General features: G+C 42.2%; 1 protein-coding gene across 1 annotated transcript in view; it reads right to left on the bottom strand.

The window, feature by feature from the left end:
* Positions 1-6,853: 6,853 nt before the first annotated feature.
* DDX4 (DEAD-box helicase 4) overlaps positions 6,854-22,745 on the bottom strand; it is a 47,253-nt gene continuing 31,361 nt past the window's right edge. The window contains exons 13-19 of the mRNA XM_064176325.1: positions 21,098-21,227; positions 19,795-19,961; positions 16,782-16,927; positions 15,513-15,612; positions 11,664-11,934; positions 10,257-10,340; positions 6,854-6,922 (exon numbers count right to left, since the gene is read on the bottom strand). Coding sequence (XP_064032395.1) covers positions 6,854-6,922; positions 10,257-10,340; positions 11,664-11,934; positions 15,513-15,612; positions 16,782-16,927; positions 19,795-19,961; positions 21,098-21,227 — 967 coding nt within the window. The remainder of the gene's footprint in view (positions 6,923-10,256; positions 10,341-11,663; positions 11,935-15,512; positions 15,613-16,781; positions 16,928-19,794; positions 19,962-21,097; positions 21,228-22,745) is intronic.

Here is a 22,745-nt window from a genome sequence, read left to right as displayed (position 1 = left end):
CTATTCCTTCCTTGTTAGGGGAAGGTGAGAAATTAATTTGAGGCTGTATTCAATTTTTTATAAAATTATTTATTAAAATTAATATTTACAAATTTGTACCTCCCCCAACCACTATGAAATCAAGTTCAGTTCTATTGCATGGTTATGAAAACAGTTGGGATATGACATATTTATGTACAGGGATTTGATTATTAAATGGAAATATTAAATTATCAACAACTATAGACAGAGAGAAAGATTCCCTTAGGCTTAATGTCTCTTAACAACTATGCTGTATCCCCAGTAGGGGCTGAAAGCTGTGTGTGCTCTTAAGACAGAGGTAACTTATATTACAAAGGAATTAAAGCTTGCTTAAATGTGTTGCTCTTAAGTACTAATCATTAATCACCCTCCCGGGATTGTGCCACAGCGTGTGCCCAGTATTCGGGTCTTGGTGAGGCTGGAATCTGTCCTGGCTTGCAGGGGAATGATAAGTGTTCCCAGTCTCTGGGGTAAACAGGATTTCTCTGACCTTCTCTCCTGATGTGGTCTCTGCCTCGATGCTGCTGGTCCTTCTGGATGCTGTGTCCAGGGATGATCAGCTGGCAGGGTTTCCAGATGCAGGAGGAGGATTTGTCGGTGCAGTCTCTGGCACGGTCGTCTCACAGCTAGCAGGCTGTGTTTGTAGGTTAGCAGACAGTCTGGAAGGGTCTGCTGAGTCTGGATCTTTCCAGGCTTACAGGACAGCTGGCAAGCAGGGTCTGCCAGGCTGCAGGGAGACTTGAGCTCCATAGATAAATGCAGGATAGCAAGCCAGTGTGTACGGCTGCTCTAGGCTTAGGCAGGGGCTCTCGGCTCCCCATATATGTATGAAGTGCAGGCGTGCATGCACTCTGCTTCTCAAAGGGCTCGCAGACAGCTTAACTGCACCTTGAGATCAGTGCAAGAGGGCTGAGCCTCGGTAATGCTTGCAAGAGAGTAAGGCCTCACTCTGTGTCTAGGCTGTGCAAGCAGGTCAGGGCTGCTATATGGATCAGAGAGTTGAGCTTGAACAGCTAAGTCTGAACCTCTGAACACTCTGAACACGTGGTGCTCCTTTGCACCCCTCTTTATAGACTCTGAGCCGAGGTTCGTGGCTCGTTTTGGCCATCTAGAGTGACCAATCAGCTTGGCAGTAAGCCAAACCTTACCTTAATAGGCAGTAGCTGTTTGCCTGGACCCTCCCAATAGGGGATTACCTGGGCAGACCCCAGGGGTACACGAACTGTGTGTGTGTGTGTTACACAACCTGTTTACTGCCATGGGTCCTGGCAGAAAAACATGTCCAGGCACGTAGAGGCATAGAGAGGCCTCAGTTTTGGGGCTGCAGCCCCTCCACCACACCCTCTCAAGCAGTTCTCTGTGCTTCTTGAACTGAGGGGCCCAGAACTGGACACAATAGCCCAGATGCAACCTCACCAGGGCAGAGTAAAGGGGCAAGAGAACCTCTCTCCACTGACAAGCCATGCTCCTTCCAATGGCATTGGGTCAACCTTCCATCCACCAGGACCCCAAGGTCCTTTTCTCCTTCACTGCTCTTTGACAGGTCAGTCCCCAACCTATACTGATCCATGGGGCTGTTCTTTCTCAGGTGCAAGACTCTACACTTGCCTTTGTTGCATTCCTTTCAATTTCTCCCTGCCCAACCCTCCAGCCTGTCAAAATCTCACTGAACTGCAGCACAGCCTTCTGGTGTGGCAGCCACTCCACCCAGCTTGGTGTCATCAGCAAACCTGCTGATAGTGCACTGACTCTGTGCCTTCATCCAGGTCATTGATGAATACATTGAACAGAACTGGTCCCAGTATTGACCCCTAAGGGTCTTACTAGTTACAGGCCTCCAACTAGGTCTCACCCCATTGACAACTCTGACTTCTTACCTTCAACCAGCTCACTTCTACCTCACCACTCCATCATCCAGACCATACTGCCTCCGTTTATCCGCAAGGATGCTACAGAAGACAGCTTCAAATGCTTTACTGAAATCAAGATAAACCACATCTGCTGTTCTACCACCACCTATCCACCTGGCTATGTCCTCATAAAAGGCTATCAGGTTGGTCAAATATGACTTCCCTTTGATAAAACCACACTGGCTGTGATCACCCAGATCACCTAGAGTAAATCACCCAGGAACACATGCAGGTGGGTTTTGAATGCCTCCAGAGAGCTAACTGAACAACATACCTGTAACTTCTTTTAGATGCTCCTACTGCCTACAGTTGTGCTAATGTAGGGTCTTGAATTCCCAACAAGCAAGTGCTGCAAAATGCCATCAAGCCTCTTTTCATTCAACAATACTTTGACTGCTACCCCAACCATTCTGTCAAACTGTGAAAGCTCATCCCAACCACAACCTGGAGGGCAGTGGGACTCTTCTGAGTGAAGAAGGCATTAGCAATATTTTCCAGAAAGACTTTCATCAATTTTTCTGTAGATACATAAAGGTACCTAGGTGCAGGAATAAGAGTGAGAGAGGCAGCTGACACTTTATTTCATTCCCCAACCCAACTTTCCTTTGCTAGTGTTTCCTCTAGCTAAGAAGGAAATAGTTCCCTGCAGATAAACGTGTAAAGTCACAAGTATCTCAAAACAGAAGTGCATGTTTCAGAAGAAACTCTATTATACTACTCTTGAAGTTTCCCTTTGTTCCTTTAGTACAAGTTCTGCATAACATCTTTTTTGCCCAGAAAGATGAAGAAACAAATCAACCAATGTGGACAAATTCCTTGCTAACAGGACATGAGTTGATAAGCAATGAGCAAGCCCGTGATGCAGAGTGTCCTTGAATCCATCTCAGAGGCAGGAAACCAGGCAGTGGATAACGGCCCCCACATGCAGCTGCAGGGGGCAGAGTCGGCCAGCCTTAGGGGGCTGACCCTACAGATTGTTTATATAAGTTAACCTATCTGTACCTCACACATAATCTTAGCCAATCTGTACTTTCCACATGTACCAATCTCTAAGCTAGTTATGTGCACCTCTTCCAAGTTAGTATATAATTTGCTGTATTGTCTCAATAAAGTGCACTACTTGCAGGTAACTCATATTGAGTCATCTCTTGAGTATCACAATCCCACCTCTGCAAACCAAGTCCCTTCATGGAAAGACAACATCGCTGCAGAAGGGGTATTCTCCTGCCTGTGCCTATTTGGCGGAGGAGAGAAATTAATAGGGGCAAGATAATTTTATATAAAAATACAGATTTATTAAATTCAATATTCTGAACTCTCACCACCCCCAACCACTGTATATTAATATTCAGTTCGGTACACAGTTATGAAAACAATTTAGGATAAAATATGTACAGGGATTTGTTATTTAACTAGCAAACATTCAAACTATAAACAGAGAGAGGAGTTTTCCCCATGGCTTAATGCTGCTTGGGATCTTTATGCTATTTGCCCAGCAGGGCAGGCTGAAACTCTTTCTGCTCTACAGCAGAGGCAGCAGATATTTACAGAGATATTGAAGCTTTTACTCACAATTCTTATTAATTATTAATCACCCTCCGGGACTACGTTACAGCCTGTGCCTAGTGTCCAGACTTCAGGGGATCTCTACCTGCAGACTTGGAGGCTGGAATCTTCCCGTCTTGAGGGGAGAGGATAAACCTTCTCAGTTTGTGGGGAAATAGGTTTTCTCTAACGTTTTCTCCTGGCGAAGAGGCAATCTCTGCCTTTGGTACTGCTGGCTTCTTCTGGATGCTGTGTCCAGAGCTTATCAGCTGGCAGGATTTCAGGAGCAGAAGAATATCGTGCTGTCTCTGGCACGGTTCTTCAGGGGTAGCAGGCCGTATGTGTGGGCAGAAAATTTGGAATCTGCTTCCTGGTTCTCTCAGCAGCAGTGGCTTTCACCAGGCAATGATAGGCAGCAGGCATGCAAAGTGTGTGCGGCTGCTGGGAGTATGAGCTCCGTAGGTAAGGCAGTGCAGGATCTGGTCCCAACAGCACAATGGTGTGCAGATGTGCACAGCTGGCTTAGGAGGCTATAGGCTCCTTATATATATATGTATGTGCAGGCTTAAATGAGCTCTGCAAGAAAGGTACGCAGGCAGGTAAGCTGTGAATGAGTCAGAGCATGAGGTCTGAGCCTCTGAGCATCAGAGCAATGCAATGGCATCCGAGTGCTGCAATGGAGGGTCAGAGCACGTGTCTGAGCTTAGCAGGTGAGTCAGAGCTGAGCTGAGCGTTGCAATGGGGTCCGAGCTGAGCTGCGGGTAGGGTCAGAGCACATTGTTTACCTGTGCACCCCTATTTATTGACTGTGGGCCAAGATTAATGGCCTCTTTGGCCACTAGAATGACCAATCAGGTTGGCAGTTAGCCAAACCTTACCATAATAGGCAGAAGGCTCTTGCCTGGACCTTCCCAAATATGGGGATCACATGGATTTACCCCAAGGAGACAAGAGTTGGGTGTGTGTGGCTTACACAACCTGTTTACAATCAGGGGTCCTGGAAGAAAAACATGTCCAGGCATGGCAAGGTATAAGCAAGCCTCTTTTTGGGCCTACAGGCCCTCCACGGCAAACATGCAACAAGTACTCATGAAGAACAGACTAAGGAAAAAGTAAATCAGTACACATGTGAGCACACACATTCTTCACTTTTAAGTAGATAAGGATTTATTCAGAAAACCTTTTATCAACCCTCTGCTCACCCATCCCACATTACAAAGGTGAACCTCCCTTTTTCCAAAACACTCAGGAAAAACCCATGTGTTCTGACAAACATTCAAAACACAAACACTCTTTAATTCTTGTAGGAGTACTTTGATGTTATATTTGGTAAACTGCAATAGATGCTATGAAGCTACTCTAACTATTACTTTCTAAATTACAAAAAAAATGCCAAGCCTGAAGTTGCTGCAACATTAATAACCTCCACCCACCACATCTTATGGCCATTAGTCAGGTATAGCAAGCTGTGCCTTCAATTCCTCTGAAGATTAAATTCCAGCATACTTAGTTTCTCATGCAGTGCTTCTCAAGGAAGATATTGAAGAATCTGAGCATTACAGTTCTTTGTGGAAACATGTGACATAGTGCTACAGCAATTGTAGCTCAAAGCTAAAACGGGCCCTTTTTTTTGTATCTACCTCTCAGTGAAAGTGATTAAGAACAAGAGGCCCAGAGAGCTCTTTACACAGTTATCGAATGCCCTTTGCTGTCCCACCCAAGTCAAAAAGCCTGAGATGGCAGGCAAAGCACCCTGTGCTCTAAATGGTCCTTTAAACGACTCTAAGACAGGTTCTCATCCTTCATAGACTTACTGTAGGCTGCAGGTGATCCAGCCTACAAAACAGCTTCATGTTTCACAGCTTCCTCCAAAAAACTGCAGTGCATTTTATGCCACTAACAACCCAAAGCAGCCTTAGTTTCTTTCCCAAAATTTAGAATGCATGCAAATATCCTCAAGGAGACTTGTCTGTTAAAGACTCACGCTGTCCAGGGTACCATACTCTGAATTACACACTTCCAAGCTTAAAAGCATTCACTGCTTGAGTTCCAGTTTAGAAACGTAATGAAGGAATGGCATATTGAAGTATCCAAGACTTATGTTACATTTTTTACACATCATGTAGCACATAGCATTATTTTTGTAAGTAAAGTAAATATTCTGATGAAAGCTAAGAGTGACAGCCTGCTTCTCCACAAGAACAATACTGCTCAAGTCAGTTCTTATTCTCACAAATTCAGACATTAAACCTTTACGCTTAGAAGTATTCTTTCCCTGCACTGAAAAGACTCTACAAGAAACAGCACTCAGCATCGCGTGTTAAATACCAGACAACGTAAGAGAAGTTTGCAAGCCTCTTCAGCAGTATGAGACATTAGAAATAATGATTACATTTACTTTGCTGTTCTCTTTAGGGGCAAAATGACATGCATCTTTGTAGCATAATGCACTGGTAAATAAATAAAAATCATTAAAATGGATTTTTGAAGGAAAAAAAAAAATAACTTTGAGGAAATTTTCTTGTAACTGTGAATGGCTGCTTACCCCTCTTTAGCTTACACAAGCCTGGGAAATTTTTGGATGCAAGCCATCAAGCTTGTTCTAAAGCAGACTTTTATACAAGAGATGAAAGTACTTATGTCAATGGCAAAAACACTGTACCTAGAAGCAATGCAGGGCTCCATCCTTCTTTGAAGACAGATCCATGTATTTCAATTAGGCTGCGAATGTAACTACTGGCCTAAGTTCTCTGTGGAGATTCAGGTGTTCCATGCATGTCAAAATAACACTAGTTCATGAAACTGCAGTGAAGTGCTTTTTTTGTATACCTGACATAGAAGCAGCTATTAATATGCACTCCTCAGGCTTTTATTAAGTTACCATTTACCAAATTAACAGATCCTTAGGGTTAAGTAATTTTATTCCTAGATTCTAATTCTAAACTGATCTGTTAGAACAAGGAGCAATCATGAAATTTAGAGGAGCTCTTTATATAAAGTTTTCCTAAACTAAGTCTTCACAATAATATCTTTACTTTCACAAGTTTGATACCAAAGTAGTAAAATTAAGGCACCTACTATGCCCCACTTGTAACCCAACAGCAGCTTACCAGCTACCAAGTCAAACACCTGAGGGAAGTTTTAACACTTGAAACATTTCCTAGAAATACTGCTTTTGACTTCCCTGTGAAGTGATAATCATCACTGGGTTCATTTTAACAACTCAGTACATAGACACCACTATAAAATGTAGCATACAATACAAGCTACTCTTTTAAATGTTAATTGCTCCACAAACCGAACAATCAGAAACAACAGATGCAACAGTTCAATGAAAAGTACAACAGCAGGCAATCTAGTTTGGTACTGAAGTAGTTTTAACCCCATGACTCAAATTCACTTGCACTCCTTTCTTCAGGGTTCATGCTGCCTCCACCTTTGTAGTTCTAGGAAAAAGAAGAGGTACTAGTTTAGAATCATTAACACTTTCAGAAAAACATTTATGGTAAAAGTCACTAAAAAACACTTCAGTTTGCAAATTGAACTTCACAGCATCACAAAATGGTAGTGGGTGGAAGGAACCTCTGGAGATTATCTAGTCTAACCACCCTCTGCCAGTTCAGGATCACCTAGGGCAGGCCGCAGAGGAACATGTCAGGTATGTTTTGAAAGTCTCCAGAGAAGATGACTCCACAGCCTCTCTAGACAGCCTGTTCCAGTGCTCCATCAACTTCAAGTAAAGAAGTTTCACCTCTTGTAGAGATGGCACTTATTGTGTTCTAGTTTGTTTCCGTTGTCACTTTCCTATTGCTGGGCACCAGTGAATAGAGACTGGCTCAATCTTCTTGACATCCACCGTTAAGATATTTGTTAACACTGATTGGACCCCTTCTCAGCCATGTCTTCTCCAGGCTACACGGCCCCAAGACTCTCAGCCTCTCCTCATAAGAGAGATGTTCTGTTCCCTTAATCATGCTGGTAACCCTCCATTGCACTCTCTCCAGTAGTTCCCTGTCTCTCTTGAACTGAAGAGTCTTGAACCAGACAAAATACTCCAGATAAGGCCTCACTAAGGCAGCAGAGAGGCAGGAAAACCTTCCCTGATCTGTTGGTCATGCTCTTCTTAAGACACTCCAGGATATGATTTGCCCTCTTGGACAGAAGGGCACATTTCTCTCTTATGGTCAACTTAATGACCATCTCAACTCAAAGGTCCTTCACTATGGACCTACTTTCCAGCATGTCAACCCCTAACCTGTACTGGTGCTTGCAGTTATTCTTATTCATGTGTAGGACTCCGCACTTGTCCTTGTTGAATTTCATTAGGTTCGTCTCTGCCCAACTCTCCAGCCTGTCCAGATCTTGCTGGATGGCAGCACAGCCTTCTGGTGTGTAAGCCAACCATCCTCGTTTTTTAATCGGCAAACTCTCCCTTCATCCAGGCCAGTGATGAAGAGGCTGAACAAGACTGGACCCAGTACTTCACGATTGTTATAATATATACATAAACTCATTAAACTTCTACACAAGAGGCTTTTAGATCTCACTGTGAAATTACTGAGCTTCGATCAGTTTCTAATTTTATCAGGCATGGGAATAATCCTTCCCAAAGTACAAATCCCAACTTCATCTCCTACCCAATAAAAACAATTCACACAACTTTGGGCAAAATCCTCCTTCATTTCTCGTTTAAGAATGATTGTCTGCATTACTTTCCCTGCAAAAGCCTTTTATTCTGGAAAAGGGATGAAGCTAGTCATCTGCAAGATTGTACCAAAACAATCAGCTAAGAGATGCCAAAAGATCTGTCTTTCACATTCATTATCAAGCATCCTTCTCACACATTTTCTGTGAAAGAGAAAGTGAATACTGTAAAAATAAAAGTAATGTTACATTTCTTCCCTGGAAGAAAGGGTATCAGGATCCTTACTGAACACCAGATGATACAAGCCACTCTCACCGTAATGGTAAAGCAGCAACCACCAAGCTTTAATAGCCAACTCCAAAAAAACCAAAAAGGCACTAACTACAAACGTAGTTTGTCAGAATCACATCGGAAGGTCTCATAAAAAAGGAATTTGGATCTGATGATTTCCAACAACTGAATTGGTGCACTGCACACACATGACTAAGAGGAAAGTACTGTCAATTTTCTCCTCAAACCTTTCAATTTGTAATTATGTGGCCAGAGTCACAATGAGATTTGGCAACTCAGAAGTTGTAAAGCATGTGAAGAACAGACTTCAGCCTAAAAATGACAGATTTCATGAAATGTTGGGAGACACCACAAAGGCTGGAGAAAGCAATCTGTGCAAATTTAAAACAGGAATATGAAATAAGAGGCTACAAGGCTGAGAAGGAAGCAGATGTTTTAGTGTGTAATTGATGTCCCATGAAGACACAAAGAGAAAAAAATTTGTAACTGGTTAGGAAACTTGGCAGGCAGGTAGATAAACTCAGAAATTGTGGCATTTTCATAATTATGGTATGGAAAATGGTAAATAATAAAAGGAAGGTTTGAGCTTGAACTTGAGCTTCGGACATTGTGTCATCAGTGACATTATTTTTTTTCTCTTGTGATCTCTAAGAGAGCATTAATATTTGGAATGCACCAAGATGTGTCATTTGAAAGCAACAACAACAAAAAAAAGAGAAAAAATAAAATTTAATATCATTCAAAGTAGGCACAGACATAGAATTCAAATCCTTAACCAGTCATTGCAGAGCTCAAAATGTATTTTAACATCTAATATCAGCAACACTGGGAGGCCAGAAGGCTCCTTCTCCATAGACACATCAAGAACAACTTTGACATGGATCAGATTGGGGCATCTGTCTACCTACCTTTTCAGTCAAATTAGTTTCTTGATTGAGCATTTTGTAACAACCACTGTCTGTATAACTACTAACTATTTTCTTCTAGCCTACATGTGCAGCAAAGAAACTTGATGAACTACAGCCTGTGCATGTTTGCACAAAACTCTTCTTTCACAGAGCAGTTCTTAACATCACAGACCAAGGCTAATGCAGCTAGTAAGGTGTGCTGGTTGTAGGCTAATTAGAATGTTTTAATGAGAAAATCCGATTATAGGCTGTGAAAAGGAAACAACCATATCTACTTTACTCACAGGTTTGCTGAGATGTATAAAACCAAGGACACAAACACAGTAAGTCGGTCCATCGGTCTCTGTTAGAGTCTGTGTTTCTCCTCTGCTTGGATCTGTGTAACCCAACTGACCATTCTGCTTCTAATCCCCCTTGCTGATCTTCCTAACTCACCTTGCACATAAGGCAGATTCTGCACAAGAGAAGTGGTGGAAAGAAGGTGGACGGGTGGTTGGGAGCCCCTCCTGAGGACTCTTGATTTCTAGGAGGGGTACTGTGTTTCTGTATTACCTTTAACTTGTATATAACTGTAAATATTTGTAATATATTGTAATTATCTGCTTGTATATTGTGCTATGCTGTGAATATAAAGCTTCACTCAGTAATTTCCATCCAGCTGACTATAGTCTGAGTGAATTCATTTGCGGGGCGGGGGGGGGGGGTCGGTAACTCCCAAATGATCATGTAAGGCCACGTTCCTAAGAGTCTAAGTCAAGCAAGCTATCCAAAATTAGTTTCAGAAGCACAGAGCACTTTGAAGATTTGAAAGTTAAGAGACACATCTACAAACATAACAGTTTCAGTAGTAATGCTTTGAATACGTATTGCTAAACACACTTTCACACTGAGACAAAGCTCTAAAGGCCTAGACTTTCAGTTAATTCCCAGACTTACATTTTGTGTATTAACTGGTGTAAAGACTCCTTCTTGAAAACCAAAAGCAATTTCTTCCAACCAAGCAGGAACTTCCTGCTGGGCCTAGATAATTAGAAAAGTCAATTTAGATATTTGTTTACTTTGTGAACTTGTATTAAAAGCCCCATAACTGTACCAAAGAAATAATAGCTGCTCAATACACTGAAGTGAAATCCTAAAGAGTAGAACCACAGAATCAGAGAGTGGTCTGGACTGGAAGGGACCTCCAAAGGTCACCTAGTACAACTGTCTCTGCAGTGAGCAGGAGCACCATCAACTAAATCAGGTTGCCCAGATCGCTGTCAAGCATCACCTGGAATATCTCCAGACATGGGGCACTCTGGGCAATCCATTCAAGTGTACCACCACTCTCATAGTAAAGAACTTGTTCCTAACACAGTCTAAATTGTCTCTTCTCTAGTTTGAAGCCACTGCCTCTTGTCCTATCACTACAGGCCTTTGCAAACAGTCTCTCTCCATCCTTCTTATAGGCCCCCTTCAGGTACTGGAAAGCTGATATTAGGTCTCCCCAGAGCCTTCTCTTCTCCAGGCTCAACAATCCCAGCTCCCTCAGCTTGTCATCATAGCAGAGCTATGATCCCCTGATCATTTTTGTGGCCTTCATCTGGACCCACTTCATCAAGTTCATGTCCTTCCTGTGCTGAGGACTCCAGACCTGGGTGCAGTACTCTAGGTGAGGTATTACCAGAGCAAAGTGGCAGAATCACCTCTCTGGATCTGCTGGTAACACACCCAGGATATGATTTGCCTTATGTCCAGCTTCTTGTCTACCAGAACCAAGTCCTTTTCCTCATGACTGCTTTCTATCACCTCATCCCCTAGTCTGTACTGACAGTGATGACTGCTCCAGCCCAGGTGCAGAACCCTTATTGCTCTTATTGAACAACATGAGGTTCCCCTAGGACCAACTCTTCATCTTGTCCAGGTCCCTCTGGATGCCATCTCATGCCTCTGGCATATGAACAGCACCAGTCAGCTTCATGTCGTTTGCAAACTTACTGATGGTGCACTTAATCCCACTGTCTATATCACCGATAAAAATATTAAACAGTACAGGTCCCAGTATAGACCCTCGAGGGACACCATTTTTCACTGCTCTCCCTCTGGACTTCAAGTAACTGAGCACCACCCTCTGGATGCAACCACCCAGCTAATTCCTTACCTGCTGAACAGCCACTTCTCCAGTGCACTAGGTTTTAACCCCCTCCCTCTTCCTGTCTAAAGACCTTTCAATGAGCCTCATCAGCTTACGTGTCAGCATCTTCTTTGCTTTGTGAAACAGATGTACTTCATCTGTTGCTAGCAGGTCCAGTGCCATGTAAAGTTCTCCAAGACAAAAAAAAAGTGCTAAGATTTGAAACTTACATCTGAAAGCACCTTCACTAGACGCTGTGCAAGATGACCATCTGAACTACTATCAAAGAAGCAAACTGCTTTGCCTGTATTTCCACAGCGACCAGTTCGCCCAATTCGGTGTACATACTCTTCAATGGTAGAAGGAAGATCAAAATTAATGACATGTTGCACGTTTTCAATATCTAGACCTCTTGCTGCCACTGAAGTTGCCACGAGAATTGGACACTTTCCAGAACGAAAATCCTGAAGAGCTTCTTCTCTTTCTCTCTGTTCTCTATCTCTACAAGGAAAGAAACAGCAGCATTACTTAAAATACAAGTGATAAGGTCATGATGCATTAACAGAAATACTTTGCTGGAGGAGGAGGGTAGCTCAAATCAGCAACAAAAAGCAACGGACAAACTTCACCACAACAACCCACACATTAACAGTTTACACAGTAACACACAGCAACTATTTTAACCTATGCCTCTATTTGGTTTTAAAGAGCCAGAGGTAGTCATGTACCAAACTCAATCCCTTCTCTAAGATCCATCTGCTTAAGCAATTGTTTCTTCTTACCATAGTCAAAAGTGCTTTTCCCATTGCATTGTAGCAGGGAGGCAGAAGAGTAAAGACAGTCTACCCTGATTTCTGCATAGGCTGTTTTTCACATATATGAAGAAATGTGTCCAGCCAACAGTACAGAATTTGTCTTTAGTTTAGTATCAAGAGAATAAAACCACATTTGCCCTAGGGTTTTAAAGACTGTTTACAGATTATCCAGTATTTAAGTATTAAATTCACATTCTTTGTTGTCCAAATGAGAACAAATCATTGGACTTGTCATGGAAGTCCAACAGGTCTAAAATGTGTTCTGGTGTGTCCAGACTTATTCTGCTTTGCAGTGGTAAACAAGGTGCATACATTTATTCATGCATGGCCTGTGTTCTGCAGTAATATAGGTACAAGCAAGCCGTAGCTCACATGGTCAGGTTGGCAAACTGCCATTCTGACTTGGTAAGCTTTATGGCCAAAGGGCCATTAGTCTTGGGCTGAATAAATAAAAGAGATGAGCAGGTAAACACAACGGGCTCTACCATCATATTGTTACTCTGCTGTTGTGCTCTACCATGCTTTTGCCTGGCCTTGCTCTGCAACACTGTGCCTGTGAGCACATCTGCAAAATATCGTGCCTGCCTGCACACCATCTGTCCTGGAAAGAGTCAAGACCAGGTCAGAGACTGTGCTAAACCCCTAGCTTCCTAATAAAAGAGCCTGGGAAAACTCCCAAAGCCTCTAACACCTTTGAAATCACCAACCGCAACCCCTACATGTGCTTTGGGCACTGTCTGACACTGGAATCACAGAAACATTCAGGTTGGAAAAGATCTTCAGGATCACCAAGTCCAATGTAGTCCCAGAAATCCAGAGAGACTACTTTGTGAGTAGATACTCTAAAAAGCCTCTTTGTAATTACAAGTTCTGATTTTGTAACTAAATTCTATTGTGCCTTCTGCCTTAGCAGAAAGGAGCCCCCCAGGTCTCCCTGGAGAGCAAGAAGCATATTGGCCACAATAGTCTCTTTCCAACTGTTTAAATCATTTATATTTTTGCTAGTTTTCTTAATTGTTCTAGATTGCCTGTTCTCCCTACAGTGTAAATATCCCAACTGTGCACTCAAACATTGTAAATAAGTTCTTCTGGCAAGATTTAATATGAATAAACCATAGTTGTTAATTAACTATTTCATAGTTATTAATAATTGTTTTATTGCTATTATTGTTTAATAATAAACAGGAATTGTTATTTATTCATAACTATTTAATAGTTATGAATAATTGTTGCCTGGATATCAAAATTAATAACCAATAATTAATTTTGTATAAATCCTTAACACCACTATGCCAGAGAAGTGTAACTATCCTAACTTCAGCTTGAAGAACCTCAGTGAAACATTCAGAACGCTTCCCCAGTGTCCATGGAACTGGTTATTCTCTTCCTAAATATACATTAGCTCACAGTGTAGCAATTCTACAGGTACACCTTAAAAACACCACAGAATCATGGGTTGAAGGTGGCTATTTCATCAATAACCCTAGTGGCAGGAAATGAACACTGAAAGGAACAGGAAATCACACATAATTAGTAAGTGACTCAGAGGCTGGTGCCACCAAGAGAATTTTGGTGGTTTGATCATGGAGAACTTTATATGACATTAGGTCTGCCAGCAACAGATGGAGTACATCTGTCTCAGAGTTAGTGAGGCTCTTTGAAAGGACTTTAAACTAGACTTAAAGTGGGAGGGGGTTAAAACCAGGCACACTGGAGATCAGCCTAAGGACAGCCTTCAGTCTGCCATTTCACTTGATGTGGGAGACAGTGACAATAGTATCAAAATTGTCTGTGACAATAGTATCAAAACTGTCTGTGACAAGTGGAAGGATGGTATGATAGTAAGGACCTTCAACCTGTGGCCCTGAAGCATGCTGTGAACATTGCAGCAAAGGCAAGAATTTACAAAGGCAAGCCAGGGGCCTCACAGGTAGTAGGAGACAGGAGGAGAGGTCCCATGAAATGCCTTAGGGGAACACTTGTGTACCCCTCTTTGAAGGCAACATGGCCAGCAGCCCAGCTGAATGCCACTATAACAAAGCATGCAGCATGGGCAACACACAGGAGGAGCTGGAAGCCACCCTTCTACAGGAAAGCTATGACACAGAGGAAGGTAGTGACATAAAGCAACCTTGAAGAAAAGGACTTGGGGGTGCTGGTGGACAAGAAGCTGGACATGAGCAGACAGTGTGAACTTGCAGCTCAGAAGGCAAATCACATCCTGGATTGCATCAGAAGATGCGTTACCAGCACATCCAGAGAGGTGATTCTGCCACTTTGCTCTGGTAAGACTTCACCTAAAGTACTGCATCCAGGTCTGGAGCCCTCAACACAGGAGGACATGGACCTGATGGAGCAAGTTCAGAAGAGGGCCACAAAAATCATCAGGAGGTTGGAGCACCTTTACTACAATGACAGGATGAGGGAGCAGGGGATGTTAAGCCTGGAGAAGAGAAGGCTCTGGGGAGACCTAATAGCAGCTTTCCAGTACCTAAAGGGGGCCTACAAGAAGGATGGAGAGAGACTGTTTACAAAGGCCTGTAGAATCATCATCATAGATTCATCCTAGAATCAAGCCGGTTGGAAGAGACCTGTAGTGATAGGACAAGAGGCAGTGGGTTCAAACTAGAGAAGAGTAGATTTAGACTGAATGTTAGGAGCAAGTTCTTTACTAAGAGGGTGGTGGAGCACTGGAACAGATCACCCAGAGGGTCCCATGCCTGGAAATATGTAAGGTGATGCCTGACCAGGATCTGGGCAACATGAAAAGGTCTAGTTTTGGTCATGCAAATGACATATAAGCAACACTTGATTCTACTGTATTTATTATAGTTAATTTTTAGCAGTAAGGATAAGATTCCCCAATTCATTCCAGGCACTGGAATACGATGCCCAGGAGGTGATTGAGTCACCAACCTTAGATGTGTTCAAAGGTTGTTTGGATGTGGTGCTTGGGGATATGGCTTAAGGGTGAATCTTGTAGAGTACGGTTATCGGTTGGACTTGGTGATCCTGAGGGTCTATTCCAACCCAAACATTCCTGTGATTCAATAAATGCTGTGAGAACTGGCATTCAGGAACACTACATTCTCAAATGCACAGAGCTGCTGAGGGTTGCAGTGTTGTCTGAAACAAGGTGAGCTAAGTCACACAGATGGCCAAATATGAAATCTCAATAAAGAACTTGCCATAAGACAAAGTATTAAGTGTAAGTCACTTAGTAAGTCAACTACTTAACCTGATTTTCACTTAAAAAATACTTACCCATGGATACTAGTGGCTGCTATTTTCTCTTGACAAAGAAAGGCTGCAAGGTAGTCTGCTTTTTTCTTTTTGCTCACAAACACGAGGGTTCGCTCATGACCTACATGAAACAAGTTCATAGAATCATAGAATCAACCAGGTTGGAAAAGACCTCCAAGATCATCCAGTGCAACCTATCACCCTGCCCTAGCCAATCAACTAGACCATGGCACTAAGTGCCTCATCCAGGCTTTTCTTGAACACCCCCAGGGACGGTGCCTCCACCACCTCCCTGGGCAGCCCATTCCAATGGGAAATCACTCTCTCTGTGAAGAACTTCTTCCTAATATCCAGCCTATACCTACCCTGGCACAACTTGAGACTGTGTCCCCTTGTTCTATTGCTGGTTGCCTGGGAGAAGAGGCCACCCTCCACCTGGCTACAATGCCCCTTCACGTAGTTGTAGACAGTAATAAGATCACCCCTGAGCCTCCTCTTCTCCAGGCTAAACAGGCCCAGCTCCCTCAACCTCTCCTCATAGGATTTGTGCTCCAGGCCCCTCACCAGCTTTGTTGCCCTTCTCTGGACATGTTCCAGCACCTCAACAGATCCATTGCAGTTTAAAACATGATGCATTTTCACTATTCACAGCTGCAGATATTTCTATAAACACCCAATGAGATTTGAATAAAGTCTTTAAGGTACAACTGCAATTTCTTGGCAGTACTGAACTGAGTAAATTCAAACCATCATCTTCTACATCAAAACAGAAAACCTAGTTGAAGACTCTTCTCAATAAAAGGACAAAACACATGCTGCTCTGTGTGATAAGTATTAACTCCATTCTGAGCACTGAAGAGCAAAGTACATAGTCCCATACAGTTTTCAGTATTAAAACATAAGATACATTCACAGCAAATGTTGAAAAATCCCAGCCATTAACAAAATACAGGACCAGGCATTCATGTAAGAATCTTAATACACCTATAATCCAGAGCTAATACCCTCAGATGCTAAAGCACTGTAACTGACCATACAAAGAAATTAACCCTTCTGGGAAGCTTGTCTGCTAGTACTCAGTAAAGATGAGCCATTGATAAATGCCCATAACACAAATGTGCCTAAAAATCTAGAACCTCCTGAGCTCTTCTTCAAGCTCAAATCAGTAGTCTTGTAAAGTGTGAGATGCTTAACGGAATAGAATTATGACCTGGTCAATAGCAAGGGCACATGTTTGAAAAGCAGTAATTTTGTCCTTCCTGGAAAACAATTAGCAGTAAGAAGAGTTACCTATGTTTTGTAGAATTTCAAGCAGTTTATCCCTCTTGGAGTACTCAGGAACTTGAAGAATATTTTGCTGAACGTCACTGCAAGCTCCACCCACAAGTCCAACAACAACAAACAAATAATTAGCTTTCAAGAATTCACGAGCCAGCCTTAAACAGAAACAAAATTGAGCAACATGAAGTCTATTATGTAGTGCACTTTTAAGATTAAGTAATGTTGGTTAAGCAACTCTCACAACAAATACTTTTATCACTCCTCACAGTAATTTTAAACTTTTTAAAAAATGCATGAGTCTGCATTGTCTTCTACATAGCTGTACAAAAAAACCCCTTCTCAGTAAAAACATGCAGAGATTCACTACTTCCCTCTAACTTTTTCATATTAGAAGCACTGCACTTTCTAACCATCTCAGAAAATGTTCCACATGTATGCTTGTAATGAAATGGTGTCATGGGTTGAGTCCAACCTGCTGATGTGTATTCAACACCATGCTGATGTCAAGCTACAGAACAACAGAATGTTAGAGGTTGGAAGGGACCTCCCGAGATCAAGTCCAACTTCCCTGCCAAAAGCAAAAATCATCTGGGGTAATCCACACAGAAATGCATCCAGGCCAGTTTCGAAAGCCTCCACAATCCCTCAGACAGCCTGCTCCAGGGCTCCAGCACCTTCACGGTAAAGAAGTTTGTCCTCATGTTGCAGTGAAATCTGTGTTCAAGTTTGTAGTCACCGCTCCTTGTCTTATTACTGTGCACTGGGGCCCTACACTTGAAACCCAACCCTCAGATATTTATAGACATTAAGCAAGTCCCCTCTCAGTCTTCTCCAGATTGAACAGCCCCAGGAGCTCTCAGTCTCTCTTCATAGGAGAGAAGCTCAATTCCCCCAGTCTTCCTCGTGTCTGTTGGACTTTTCCCAGCATATCCTTGTCCCTCTCGAATTGGGGAGCCCAAAATTTGACACAATATTGCAGCTGTGGTCTCACCAGGGCAGAGCACAGGGGGAGAAGACCCTTCCTAGACCTGCTGGACACGCTTTTCTTGATGTACCCCAGGATATCATTGGTCCTCTTGGCCACAACAGCACATTGCTGTCCTGTGGAGAACTTGTAATGCTTTTAACACTTTCATGATCTCCTCCTGGGTTAAGCTTATTACATTCCAGCTGCTTACATAGAGAGCAACTCCACTGCCTTGCCTTGTCAGTCTGTCCTTCCTGAAAAGTATGCAGTCATCCATTACCACATTCCAGTTCCATAAGCTGTCCCACCACAGCTCTAATTACAATGAGGTCATAGCGCTGCGACTGCACCCAGATCTCTAGCTGATCTTGCTTATTTCTCATGCTTTTTGCATTGGTATACAGACACTTCAGAGACTTAGTGGAGGAGCATCTGTTACCACATAACCCACCATCACCTACAGCCCCAAGGATAGCAGTACAGAATGCATACATTGCCTCACAAATGCCCCAGGCTTGTCTGCAGAGAGCCTGGCTTTTCCCTCTTCCCACCTTCAAAAAGCAAGCACTGGCTCGAGCAAAGTATCATGGGGCTGAAGTTCAGATTGTAACATGAGAGGCTTCCTGTTTCCAGTTGCTTCTTCTTGTTTCTAGGTTTGGGGTGCTGCCCTCTTCTGCTGGGCTGGCTGCGGTGTGCTTGGGTTGGGGAGGACCATTTTATCTCTGGCTGCTGCTTTTGCTTTTGCCAAGGTAACTGTGCAGAGTGCCATCTCACTAAACTCCTTATCTCAACCCAGAGGAGATTTATGTTACCCTCTCTCCAGTCTTGGGATAGAGTAGATTTCATTTGGAGGGCAGACAATGAAACCAGGAGACACTCTCTTTTGATCTGAATGGCAGGAGGCTTGCTTGCTAGAGAGAACTCTGTTAACCCTGGACAAATGAGTTACTGACATACGCTCAGAGAATTTCCCTGGGGCACTTCTTCATCACTAGCTAGGGGGGCAGGGGAGAATTCTACAGATAGCAGAATTCAAAACAGGCCTTTAAGAGACAACACCATCTGGTTTGATGCTTCAAAAAAAGCACTGCTTAAACACACAGTTTATTACATGGCATTTATCTATCAGTTACCATAGGCAAAAGTCAAGCTTCTTCTGTGTTCCTCTTCATAAACAATTCTATCCAACAGAATAAACTTGCCAAATGGGTTAATTCTAGTCAAGAGTTTCACTAAACTATTAATCAATACACCAAGGTGCTTATGTTCAGTATACAAAAAGTAGCTTCCACTGCAGTAAAATATGGATGGTAAACAAGTCAACCTTTAACAGAAAAGAGTTAATCTCAAGTTTTAAAACAAATTCCTAAGAAAAAGTCTTACAAATGTTAAAACTGTCCTAAGGACTTGAATCTCCCACCTGATTTAAAGATATAACTGGCACTGAAAAGGTGTTCGCAGCAAATAAAGAAGTTACTAGATATTCCAATGTGTTGGGTCTTAAGATCTGACTCGCTCAAGAACTAACAGATGGATATAGTTCTAAACTGAAAGTACAGTAGTAAAGCTGTTAGATATACTCTAAACTCCTTTGTGGAAGCTTCAAAACTACTGGAAACAAATAACTCTTATGCACATAAATAAGAACTGCATATCAGAAAGGATGCCGAGGTGAGCAGTAATTGGGAAGTCAGGTTATGTCTTGGTGCTGAAGACAGTGCTACCAGTGCTGCTTGTGAAAACCAGCAAGATCACTCTGAGCTTGCATAGACATGGTGAGAGAGGAACAAGAAACAAATCGGGGGCAGTATGAGAACTTCTGTGGAAGTGAAATTTGAAAGCCTTTAGACAAAATTAATAAATTGCTTTAAAGTCCCCATCCAAATGAAGCAGTTCATGCATGCAGCTTACTAGCTGTTACCTTAAAAATTTTAAGTTTTCAGCAAGAAATGTTAACATCATCGTTTTTCAGCGTCTTCTAGCAAGGTAAGCTTTTAAACATAAAGAGTACTCTAAAAATGGAAATAGATCTGAAGAGTTGTTAACTTTACTCACTTCTGAACTTCTACAGGATAAGTGGCACTGAACATTAGTGTCTGGCGTTCATCTTTTGATGGCATGCTTGGGTAAGAAACCAACTTCTTCATATCTAACCCAAATCCCATATCAAGCATGCGGTCTGCTTCATCTAGTACCAAGTACTTCACATTCTGCAAGCCAATCTGCAAGTATTTTGGTGAAAGAAGAACTGTATTGATTCATTGACAGTACATCCTTATGGAATGTCCTAAATGTCAAAATCCATCCTTAACTTGTTTCCTTTTAGAAGAAGTTAACTGTTCACAAATAAGAACCCATATGTATTTTGTTCCATGTGCATCTCGATCTCTGTCTTTTTAATCTGCATTAATTCTAACAATGTGTACACTGAAGTGCTTCAGTTTGGCTCAGCAATACAAACCAAGATAACAGAATAATAAAATCAACCAGGCTGGAAGAGACGTTCAAGATCATCCAGTCCAACCTATCAACCACTCTGTCCAATCAACTGGACCATGGCATTAAGTGCCTCATCCAGGCTTTTTCTTAACATCTCCAGAAACAGCAACTCCATCACTTCCCTGGGCAGCTCATTCCCCAGAAAATCCTTGTTCTGAAAAAACATATGGTCAGAAAGCATTACTAAGGACATTATAACTTCACCACTGATGACCAAGACTCTCATTCTGACTAGGAGCCTGAAAAAACACAAAAAGCCTATCTTCAGATTTTTACAGAGAAGAGTTTTCCAAAACACCACCTGTCCAGTGTAACATCACTGAGTCACCATTTTAACATGGGGCAATTTTAATTTGAGCTTGACTGGAAAATATTTTTAAATCAGTATTAAAATATTTGAATAATGAATACTAGCACAGTTCCAGAGAGATAAACCCTATTTTAGAAAAAAAAAACCCAAACAAAAAAAAAAAAAAAAAAAAAAAAAAAAAAAAAACCCAAGACATCAAGTGAAAACCTGCTACAGAAATCTCCACAGGAATTAAGAGAAAAATAATAATGCATTTAAACTTCCAAAATCTAATTGTGAAAACAGTGCAGCCAGTTTCATTTAGATGGGTATTTTCCAGTGGGCCCTGAAAGGGAGTAGAATAATTTGAACTCACATTGCTCCTTCAAAAAAGCTCACAGTATTTAGATATTCCAAGAAAAAGTCACTTGTATTTTAAGTAATTGTCTGTATACAGGCATTACACTGACTGGCTTCCATGGCTCTATCTTTGCTTCTTTTGAATCTGAAGAATGAAAATAAGTATGCAAAAAGCTAAGAGTGTTTAGAGAATTCAGATTAAGCTCTTACCTTCTCTCTTTCTATAATGTCCAGAAGCCTACCTGGCGTAGCACATAGTATATTACAGCCTTGCATTACCTGACGAATTGAATGGCCTGTTTGTGTACCTCCATACATCACAACAGGCCTTATACAAGTCCTGTCATGGAAGAAAAGAACAACAACAACAAAAAAAAAAAAAGGATAAGTATGCAAACAGTCCAGTTTCATAAAAATCATAGAATCAACCAAGTTGGAAGAGACCTCCAAGATCATCCAGTCCAACCCATACACCCAGCCCTATCCAATCAACTAGACCACGACATTAAGTGTCCCATCCAGTCTATTCTTCAACACTTCCAGGGATGGTGACTCCACCACCTCCCCAGATCTACCATAAATCATCTTAGAGTGGTTTATTTCCTCCATCATACAGCACAGCTTATAATCAAATGAACATTTCAAGACCAGACGCTAACTCACTGTAAGCTCAAAGTTCCTACTTGTACTACATTATTAACAGAGACTGTAGAGGTGGCTTTCTCGGAAAGAACATGTGATGGTTTGGGGGTTACCCCACCCCCCCACACTTTTGTATTTGCCCCAGCTAACTCAGACGGACTCTGGGAATATAGATGAAGCAATTTATTTACAGCTAGCAAAATTTACAAGCAGCTATTTACAATATATACAGTTATATACAGTTATATACAGAAATATACAAAGGATAAACAATACAAAAGCACAACTCCCCTCCCAGAAACCTGAGTCCCCAGGAGGGGCTCTCAAAACCACCCCAACACCTCCCCCCGGCCCTCTCAACCTTACCCCAGTTCTCAGGAAGAAGAGAGGTGTAGCCAAGAGGTTAGGGAGCAAGGTTAGTAGGAGCAGGGTTAATGAGATGTGACCAGGTCTAAGGCAAAAGCAAGAGTGAGAGACAAAATGGAGAAAAAGTCTTTCTTCTTCCCAGAGCTCTCAGCGAGACTGTGAGAGAAGTTGACATCAATTGTTTTCATTTCACTGCCCGTTATCTAGTTCTGTTACCAAAACATTCTAGCTTGCTTCAAACTAGCACAATCCACCCCTGTCTACTTCGCTCAGAGTATCGCTGAGACTTATCCAATCTAATCTAAACCAATATTTATACTAAAATAATATATACAAGTTCAGTTCACACTTCAATCAGATGTAGGCGATTCAAAAGCTCAGAACAGGGACTCCCAGGTGATATTGGGTTTCGTGCTCACGTACTGTAGATTCTATCGTAGATTCTCTCAGTGTTGGGCGCCGATGTTACCTAGAACAGAAAACTCCTAACAGCTTGAATTTAAACTCTCTCAGCTAAGGTTAAATTTCTCTGTGGAATACACTGGATTTCACCATTCTCCTGCATTACCCAGTATGTATGACCAGGACCTTCAGCAGAAACCACCCCTCGGACAGGTTTCCCTTCGCCCGAAGGAGAAAATACCCAAACAGTTTTCCCTAACAGATTCTTCTCACGTACAACAGGAACTTTATCACCGTCTACTGTTTGGACCAAATCTGATTGTGCAGGTCCTGCTCTGTTTACTGAACCTCTACTATTTACCAACCAGGTAGCTTGTGCTAAATGTTTGTCCCAGTTTTTCAGAGTTCCACCCCCCATGGCTCTTAGGGTGGTTTTCAGCAAACCATT

Source organism: Pogoniulus pusillus, chromosome Z (assembly GCF_015220805.1).
Source record: "Pogoniulus pusillus isolate bPogPus1 chromosome Z, bPogPus1.pri, whole genome shotgun sequence".
NCBI lineage: Eukaryota > Metazoa > Chordata > Aves > Piciformes > Lybiidae > Pogoniulus > Pogoniulus pusillus.
Note: the sequence above shows the minus strand (reverse complement) of the source record. Positions and strands in the feature narration are given on the sequence as shown.